Source organism: Pyrus communis, chromosome 14 (assembly GCF_041283825.1).
Source record: "Pyrus communis isolate YQ-2024b chromosome 14, ASM4128382v1, whole genome shotgun sequence".
NCBI lineage: Eukaryota > Viridiplantae > Streptophyta > Magnoliopsida > Rosales > Rosaceae > Pyrus > Pyrus communis.
In genome coordinates, this window is record NC_142578.1 from 5,519,834 (window position 1) to 5,530,016 (window position 10,183).

General features: G+C 37.1%; 1 protein-coding gene across 1 annotated transcript; it reads right to left on the minus strand.

Annotated features, from left to right (window-relative positions):
• Positions 1-768: 768 nt before the first annotated feature.
• On the minus strand, positions 769-8,663 carry LOC137712329 (beta-glucosidase 24-like). Its single transcript, XM_088684632.1, has 15 exons — positions 8,522-8,663; positions 7,292-7,447; positions 3,620-3,723; positions 3,438-3,507; positions 3,306-3,364; positions 3,135-3,210; positions 2,916-2,993; positions 2,597-2,684; positions 2,209-2,512; positions 1,999-2,114; positions 1,696-1,916; positions 1,579-1,601; positions 1,246-1,336; positions 1,020-1,128; positions 769-943 (listed from the first exon to the last, which is right to left on the minus strand). Exons 1-15 carry the CDS (start codon positions 8,661-8,663, stop codon positions 769-771), a joined length of 1,812 nt encoding a protein of 603 aa, XP_088540758.1.
• Positions 8,664-10,183: the final 1,520 nt, after the last annotated feature.

Here is a 10,183-nt window from a genome sequence, read left to right on the forward strand (position 1 = left end):
ATTTTGTTTTTTGATGTTTTCTCGGTGATTGAATTTTGGGTTTCTAGCCGTCCCCAATTTTAGTCGACCCAGGCAGCAAAGAGAGTTTGCCCCTGTTTGCTTTCCTTTTCTCACCAGATATCTCTGCCAGCATGATCCGCCAAACTTGCCGATCGCGTCTGCTCTCGCTGACCAGGTATGATTTTTTTCACTTTCCGAATAGGAAGGGATAACCGAGTTGAGTTCATGGATTAGAGTAGGTCGGGTTAATTATGCTTTAGCATATGCTTTCTTTGACTTAATGTCAATTAATTGACGTTTATCATAGTGTGCATGGGCAGATGCTTTTTATTTTTTCAATTGATGCTTTAGCAGTTTCTATTATCTACTTTTTCGGGTATAAATCGTATCTATAATTTCAAAATACATGTTCTTCATGACAATCTATGGTATTTATGAAATAATTCATGTTAGAAGTCACACAACCGTGCGGGCACTTTTGCTAGTTCTCTCTAGTTTTCAGGTGGCTTTTTTATGCATTAAGATTTGCAGAAAGCAGCAGATCGAGAGCTTGGAGTAATCTACTTGCAAAGAGATTGTGGATTGAACTTGGAATCTAGATTCTCCATGATATACGGATTCAGGCCTCCAAAAACTGTAAGAAAGTTTTTATAATTATTAGCAGACATAAGTTCCTTGGAGTCACACAACCGTGAGTCTTGATTCCAGAAAAAAATACATGGAGCACAACCTAAAACCGAAAAGCTAAACTATCTGACTTTGAAATCGCTAGTAGTTCTTCTTGTTGAAATCACGGAACCACCTAGCTGAGAGCTTGGGGTAGCGCTTGTAGTTGTTGCCGAAATCAATATAGTAAAGTCCATATTGCAGCGAAAACCCGAGACCCCATTCAACATCGTCGAATAGAGCCCAGTAAAAGTACCCTTTGACGTTGGCTCCATTCCTGCAATACATTAGATAAGAACGAGAAATTTTTCATTGAGCCGATATTATGTTAATTAAAAGGTTACATCACTTACTTCATTGCCTTGTTCAACCGATACAAATGCCGAGCAATATAGGAAGTTCGATGGGGGTCGTATAATCGTTCATGAAGCGAACGGCTGTCATTCCTTGTATTAGTATATCCTATCAAAATTGCAGCGGATGTAGCAATTCATATTAGGGTTCAATGATCACTTGCATTAGCAGTCGGATAATTTCAAACGTATGTGGAATAACTGAAGCACAAGTAAGAAATCCGACCATTTTCAGAAATGTAAACCTGTGGCCTTTGATATTTATTCTTCACATAATTCATCAGCTTCTGCAGCCCTTGAGGCCAATTACTATGGGACTGCACCACAAGGAATATGCAAGCACAAATTTTATGCAACAAAGCTTCGAGAACATTGTTTCATTTTGACAAAGGGAATTGTTACTGACACTTCAAAAATCTCATTCTACACTCTAAACTTTCTATATTTAGAAAGAAAAATACACTTGTGAGGAGTGTAGAATGAGATTTTTGGAGTGCCTATAACACTTCCCTTGACAGAACTAGTTAGCAAGAAAGTAAAAGTTTAGAAATTTTCTTACCACACCAGAAACATTTGGGATCGCTGCAATAACCAAAACATAATCAAGAGACAACATTAGAACCTATGCTTGATTTTATTTTCTTTCATTATGGCTATGGCAAGTACAATATTTTACCTGTTGCTACGGCCCATGAATCGAATGAATACCGCAACTGCTCTGTGGGAGGAGCAGGCCTGTGTTTTGCACCAGCTGATGAGTAATAGTTTATCCCAACAAAATTACCTAAACTCCCGTTGAGTAGAGATTTCTCTTCTGCAGAAAAGGTGGGCAACCTTTCCTTCACCAGATCTCTCATGCTTCGTGGATAGTTTCCGAACACCAAGGGTTCCATAAACCTAATGAAAATTAAAGAAGCTAATATTAATTGCTAATGATATTAATGGACATCTTAAGGTGATCTTGAGGGGTTATTCTGACCATCCTAGGGTGAAATCAAAGAGTCGCTTTGCTGCAGCTTTATCTTCCTGTGATTTGGAAGATGGCGCAAAATAAGTTGCAGCAAGGACGATTCCAACTTCTCCTTTTTGCTCTTCCTGCAAGATGACATTCAAAGAAAACTTTGACAAAATTCATTTAATAAGTTTGAATAAAGATGAATGTGATTTCTTTCAAGCCTTTAAATTTGACCTGGTATTTCTCCCTGTATAGTTTTGCCACTGCGGCGTGAGCAAGGATAAGGTTATGGGCGGCAATGTAAGGTTCCGTTGACGAGTTACCACCAAAGCAGGGACCGGCAGGCACAATACATGTTCCTGGAGGTGGAGCTCCCAACCCACATTGTCCTTCTGGAAGGGAACACCTTCCTGGTGGGGCAATCCCTATCTCATAGCCATACACTGCAAGAGAACTCGGCTCATTAATGGTGAACCAGTGTTTGACTCTGTCTCCAAATAACTTGAAGCAAAGCTCACTGTAGTCTTGGAAGTCTTGCCTGCAAGACAGAACACATGTTTTACAAGAGGAGATCGATTCCGTGGACATATACTTGCAAAATGGTTTCTGAAACAAGACTTACACGAACTTGCGATTCAAATAGCCCCCATATTTTACTTGCAGCGCTTGTGGCATGTCGAAGTGATAGATCGTGACAAAAGGCTCGATGCCTGCATCAGGACACAGAAAACGCATTAAATCAAGCACATCCTTAAATCTTTTAAGCATAAATAACAATATTGGTTTGAAAACATACGCTGCAACGCGTGTACTAATAAGCTCTCAGAAGCGAACTTTATTTACCATGAACATTTCATAAGAAACGCAACCAGGAAAAAATCAACATGAATGATTGAGCCAAAACAAGTGAAATTATAGTGGTGAATCTGGTAGCTTCTTACCATTTCTTTTTAATTCATTGATTAGACTGTTATAGTGATCCACACCCCGTTGATTAATACCGCCGCTTAAGCTCCCCTCTGCAAAGGATTCATCCACAGCCCCCATTGTTTTGTTATAAATGATCAAACACTAGGGTTTTTCTTAAACAAGTGGAAAATGGAATTAAAAAAGAAAACGAAGTGACAGGAGGTAAAGGAAGGGAAGGGTTTAGGGTTTACGTGGTAAAATCCTACTCCACGAGATGGAGAATCTGTAGGCATTTACTCCGAGATCCTTGATGATCTTAATATCCTCCTGCAATGCAGATTATTCCATACAATTTATTAGTTTAGATTTCTAAAAAATAACTCCATTTTCAAGCTAGAATGTTTTGATCTTTTGCTACTCACCTTGCATCTTTTGTATCCATCAATTGCAAAAGGGAATTTGTCACTGTTCGGAATGCTACCTGCAATTGAATTTTGTAACTGAGCTTTCCAATATGTAATGTATGAAGAAAAGATATTGAAGGTTATGAGAACCTGGGAGCATTTTGGCACGGTGATCCCACACACTCGGTCCTCTCCCTTCTTCTTCGGCTGCCCCTTCCGTCTGCACTCAACATCACATTAATCAATATTTTCTACATATTTGATGCTGATCATCAACGAAGAAGGTATGAGGTTGTAGATGAGTAAATTAACCATTTTTAACATGAATGTACCTGTGTAGCTGCAGTGCCGACACCAATGTAAAAATCACTTGGAAAATCATCTCGGGTGATGTTTAGTTCGAAAGTGAGTGCAATACTGCTTTGATTCACCTCAACTGCAACAACACCATTTACAATGAATTGAAGAAAGTTGAGGTTGCACTATAAAATTAATTGGTCATATGGAAAGCATCCCAACTACTTAAAAGATCTCGGCTCGAAATAAGCATCGTTGACTTCCTTCTCGTTATGGTTCACGTTCATTTTCGTTTGCTAGAAAAAAATATTTTAATTCTCTCAACTATTCGGCTGCTTAGGCCATGCTTAAGAAAATAAGGGGGGGCAACAAGTCAATGTTCATACATTAAGCATCCAGTAGAATTTGTCTCGAACACATATATCTGTAGACATGGGTTGTTCTGATGGTCTTAAATTCTTACTGGCACCCGAGAAAAATATTTTATGACTGAAGCAAATGGTTTCTCTGCTATAAAAGAAATGTTAGATTGGTGGTCTGGACTCAACACACAAACAAATGCTCCACACAAAACTCTCTCACACCCCTGAGAAAAATACTAACTGCTTCACCAAACCCTCAGTCAACACAAATTAATTTGGTTAAACATCAATAGGTTGACAAACTGGCACCATATTCAATTTGGTCACTATAGTCGTATAATCAGTTGGTCTAGGACTACCTTCAGTTTGTTAAACAACACTGCTTCTATTTGGGTTGGTTGCCTATCCAAAGGCCTTTTTCACGAGTGAAAGCTACCCGTTGCCCGTCCTTCGATCATGTACCACGCCATCTTTGCTAGTGAGGAGTCTTTGATTTTCTCGCTGAATGAGGTCACTTCATTAGCTTTCTTTGCAAATTGAAGTTACCCATGTTACTTAGTTCAACATGTTGAAAGTCGATCCATTATTGAACTTTTGTTAGCCGAATAAATTACAAAGCCTATATGGCGTGCAGGCCAATAAAGTACTGAGCTAATTATGTTCTTCTGTTGATGCGCGGGTGCCAATTCGCTACGGAGCTTGGTCAGGCAAATGAGCTGAATGTTGTAGTCTTGTGATGAAATGCGCTGCTAACTTATATATTGAGTCACTTTCGTCGAGGAATGAACACTCTCGGCATAAGGTTTTTGTGACATGGAGACAAGGTTATGCCTTTGATGTGAAGTTCAATAATGGTTTGTCTTTCAATGTGCCCAACACTAAGTAACCTAGGAACACTTCACTTCGCAAGTAAGCTAATTAGGTGACCTTGTTCAACAAGAGAATTAAAGATTCTTTGCCACCAAACTTGGATAGGTAATCAACCGAAATAGAAGTAGTGGTGTTTAACCAAACTAAAGGTACTCATTGATGCACTGATTCTACAACTCCAATGTTATTTAACCTATTGAATATGGCGCCAGTTTATCAACCCAATGATATTTAACCAAAATGAATATGTGACAACTGAGGGATTAGTGAAGCAGTTAGTATTTTTCTCATGAGTGTGAGAGGGTTTTACGTAGAGCAAGTGTTTTTGTGTGGAGTTGAAGGTCATTTCTATGTTGCAGAGCCACTTTTATTTATATAAGGGCAAATTTTGTGATGAACAAGCTTGTCGAGTCGTAGAATCCTGATAACACTACAACTCATCGACATATTCTTATTATACTTAGAATTATCCTTGACTGAAGCTTTATCACCATCATGTCTCAATCTCTTCCACCTGAACCATGACTCTAAACCTGGTCTTATTACGTAATCAATTTATACTCTATCCATTAATTAAACAATTAATCTCAATCTTATCATAAACTAATTCTAATTGTCGAACAATCCTACTTTGACAGTTGACTACGACTTAGTCACATCATAAGCTAATCCTTGAGCAATCCTACTTCGTCCAGGATTCAGCTACATCAGTAGCACTGTTGGCCTGAGACTGTCGAGACTTAATTTGGCCAAAATTTTTAAATATGCCCAAACAATTTCACAACAAAAGGCATAACCTTGTCTTTAGGTTAGCATAACCCTAGGCCAAGAGTATTTCTTCCTTAGCCAAAGTCACTCTGTGTGGAAGTCAGATCACATCATTGCATCCTTCTTATTCACCCAACCGAGCTTGATAGTGATTTGGCACAATCGCATCAACGATCCACATAAGAACTTAATTTGCTTATTAGTTACTTAACTTGCACGCCACATAGGTATTGCAGTTTTCAGAGTCAACAGAACTATTTAGCAGCACCTCATTAGCGTGAAAGGGGAGCAAATATATAGTTGAGTCTACAAATTGATGCATGACATGCAATGCATGAGCTAGTTGCACGTAGAGAAAGGAGTGGATGGAGAGAGGAAATATAGTGATGAAAAGCTAGAACTGAAGGTCGCGATTAAGGTTCTTGGCTAGTGTAGTCCAAGTTCTGGAATTCAGGTAGGGGAATTCTCGGGAAACTTTATGTATTATATTGTTAATTTTATATGGCTTCATATAGATGATTATGTAATAAGTGTTATTTAGTTCAATTGTTCGATTACTTGACCAATACGAGTCATATGTTTATGAGTCATATGTCATGATGATATCCCTTTATAATTATCGTGAACGATAATTATTTCATGCATTATGGATTTATTGAGAAGGTATCAAAATAATTGAATAACTATGATCATTGCATTATGGAAAGTATGTGATCTATGAAAGTATGAAACTAAAAGTAGTTGAGTCTATTTTTGGGGAACCAATAGTTCTACGATCAACCCAAAGTGCACGAGAAAAGGAAATGAAGCATTTTCGGTTAGAGTCAAATAAATGATCAAATCGGGTTTTGGATTTGGGTACTGAGAATTTGACAAGATGACTAAAAGAGAAAATGAGGTTATCTGTCAACTGGCATGGGTTGATAGAGTAGAGTGAAGAGGAAACATGACATTCATACATTGATAGGTGTTGACATGAAAAAGTAGTCGATTTTTAAATCTGGAGAAACTTTTAAAGTAAATTAGAGTGTGATTGTATGCTATAATGAAACCTTGTGATGTAAAATAAGAATATTTATTTTCTTTTTATTTTTTATTTTAGTTTATTCACGCACCTCAGATTATTTTGCGACCCCGAATTTAGGGCGCGACATACAAGGTCCTTCATTTCCTTTGCGTGAGATTGATAAATTAGAGATATTTGATGTGTCTAAATTTTTTGTCCCAGGAAAAAGGCAAGGAGAACAATAATTAGAACATTCGAACCAGTAAAACATAACTGTTCTCCTCCTCCTTTTTTGATTAAAGACGAACGAACAGATACAAATGCTTTTGTTTTGTTTTGTTTTGTTTTTTTTTTTTTTTTAATTTTTAATTTTTTAATTTTTTAATTTTTTTAATTTTTGTTGATAGACTCGGCAGTGTGTTTCATTACTAAGAACAATCAAATATAAGAAGTGTCAGATGGGTACAATTTCTTCAGTGATCAATTTCTTGATTTGGAGATAGTTTGCACAAGATGCAAATATTTTAAACCTCTATACAACTACCACAATAAACCAACACAAACAGAAGTTCCGTGTAAAAGTGTCACAAAGACTGTAAATGCGACAGTCCTAATACTAGTACCGTGACATAAACACTTAAACATAACTTCACTTAATCATAAAATGAAATGAAAGATGATACAGATAAATGATGGCAAACCTTGAGCGGAGGCAGATGATGCAGCAGCAGCTACCAAAACCATGACACAGATGGCCACGGAAGAAATGACTGAACAAGGTGATGCTTCCATTTTCTTCTGGTTCAAATGCAAGTCACTTATGCTCTCCTTTATAGTATCAAAGGAAGCAGAGACAACTGACGAAGGGATTAATAATTAATGCAAAACGTGTTTTTGTTCGCCTTCGATCAGTTTATTTAGTAATTAAAGTGTGATAATAATTTGAGTCGTTATATATATTAGGATAAATTGCAGGGTAATGTAAAATAGTTAAGTATAATCACGAGCTGATGATCCAGTGGTAAAATGCGGATTACGGTACTTTCTTAAAACTAAAAACTGGAGGTCTCGGATTCGAAACCCGCTGCTGGTGTGGAATCCAAATTTCTAACCATGAAGAGGCTAAAATGTCTCTGTAAGTTTTCCCGGCTCGCGAAAAGGTGGATAATCGTGGTTTACCACCACTTGTTTTCCTTTTTAAAAGAAAATTAAATAAAATAGTGTAAGTATAGTGAATTACATTTTTCTTTTTATTTTTATTCTCATTTATGTTCGGGTAAATTTTCATTTACCCATGCACTATCATGTGAGTGCCAATTAACCCTTGAATTATTTTTTCAGCCAATTTACCTCTAAACTCTTTAAAATTTGGCGAATTTCAACCTTACTGGTAAGTTTTTTTTATTTTGCATCTAATTTGCTGTTTTGTTTTTTAAGATTTTTTTTTGTTTAATTTAATTTATTTAGCTAATAAAAGGATGGGGTCATTCACACACCTCTTTTTGCTTTTATTACATTCTTTCAATTTATGATGGTCTGATCGAATAAATTAAAAAAAACACCAAATAACTGATTTAACTGTGTTTGTGGAAAGTAAAAAAATGTGTGGGATAGTAGTAGTATTACCCTAACGTAGTTCAAATTAACGTACCAAGCAAACCTAATGAATGAAGAAACGTCGTTATAAACATCTGACTTAAAGTGATTAAATTAGTTCAACGTTTAGTGATAACTTATGACGCCAAAACAATTAAACAGTAGAAAATTCATCTTTCATGATCAATATTTCGATTATAAATACACATTTTCCGGTTTTCTAATCTCGACAAATCCAAAAATTCTCCCATTAAAAAAAATAATGGCAATAAGTTTCAACATCTACCCAAAAGATATTACGACTTTGTTTCTGGTGTTTGCTGTAACAATATCACCAGCAGTTACAACCACACTACCCCTTTCTCCATCGGAATCTCCCTTTTCTCTGCCAGCATCAATTGCGTCCTCCATCGTGTTTCCGCGGAGTTGCAGCATCGGTTTTTCCGAATATTGTGGAACAGAAATATATGGTAACATGCTCTTTGGCGACCATCCAGACCTCGAACCAGTTTGTTGCCTTGAGCTTATTACTGCGGGCGTAAAATGCCACAGAGCATTGGTGAAACTAGCTCTTAAACTACCTCTTCCAAATGTAAACAAAAGAAAGGCTTTGAAGCTGAGTAGAGAACAATGGGATGCTTGTCTACCTTATGGTGATTTGCTTGGCTGGTAACTCCCAGTTCTATCTCCTTCTACAAAATAATAATTCCATACCGGACTTTTAGAGAAAATAAGGAGGCTTTGCCGTGAGTTGTTACACATGGATTGGATTTGTGAATTCGATCTGTTATGTTTATTGTGAGATGAATTTTGTAGCCGATGAACTGGCTAACTTGAGGTTGCTACATTATATTATCAGTCAAGCTCCTACCTCCTGTTGATGCCTCTAGTGGTGAACATTGCTGGAACCTCTAGATCTCGTGATATTTTATTGTAGTTTCTCTTTGCTGGTGTTTAGCTTTGTTGTTAATCAAAAGAAATTAATCAAAACAATTCTGTGTTTATATTCTAACCATCGTGGGCCTCGGGGTAATTTGATTTGAATCCCATGTACGTAACTAATTGGATACAAATTTTCTATTTAAAACGCAATATTCCCTTTTTTTATTCAAGTGCAATAGTCCATATTTTTTATTAGGAAAATTAATGAAAATGACTTGAAAACTTTGAGTTTTAATGATAAGGACAAAATAAAGGGTAAAGTGAATAATACCAGGATTGACTTTTTAGTGTAAAAATGTGGTTTTTCGTTAAAGAACACTACTGTGGGTTTTTCGTTAAAACTCCCTTCTTTATTTGCCGGAGCCTAAGTACCTCGAGAGTAGAAACGATTTCCAATTCGAAATGATTTTTTGTATGATTGATCTTCAAATGAAGATTAATACATTAAACGGTTCCAGTTGTTGATTTTATTCAGTCAAGATTTGTTATTTGCAAACGGAGAATATGTGCATCCCCACATTATCATTTTAGAAGGATACAAGGAACCTTTCATGGATTTCATATCACTAGTACAAAAAACAGTTTGCACGACGAAGGTACGATTTTATATCACTAGTACAAAAAACAGTTTGCGCGACACAAGTACCTTCGTCGCGCAAAGTCAAAAAAAGTTGCCTGAAAATTAGCCCAACAAAACCTTCGTCGTGCGCTAACCGTCGCGCAAAGGCAATGAAAGCAAGGTTTACAGGTGGTTGCGCAAAACTATTTTGCACAACAAATGTGCACCTTCGTCGCGCAATGTTGGGAAAAAAAGCAGTTGAAGTCTTGGTTTGGCGCCAAAAACTTGTGCAATGCATATACCTCATCGCGCAAATAGTCTTTGCGCGACGGTGAAACAAGACGTTGCGCAAAGGACGTTTGTGCAACGTGGTATGTGCATAGCGCAAGCTTTTGGCGCCAAACCAAGACTTTTACCGCTTTTTTCCCAACATTGCACGACAAAGGTGCATGTTTGTTGTGCAAAATAGTTTTGCGCGACCAAGATTGCCATTGCG

Excerpts from the sequence above, each read along its gene's own strand:
- LOC137712329 (XM_088684632.1), bottom strand. The coding sequence starts at position 8,663 with ATGTTACCATATATTTCTGTTCCACAATATTCGGAAAAACCGATGCTG. Across the intron at positions 1,917-1,998 it reads TTTGATTTCACCCTAGGATG|GTTTATGGAACCCTTGGTGT; the intron begins GTCAGAATAACC and ends AATTTTCATTAG. Across the intron at positions 1,337-1,578 it reads TCCCAAATGTTTCTGGTGTG|TCCCATAGTAATTGGCCTCA; the intron begins GTAAGAAAATTT and ends CTTGTGGTGCAG.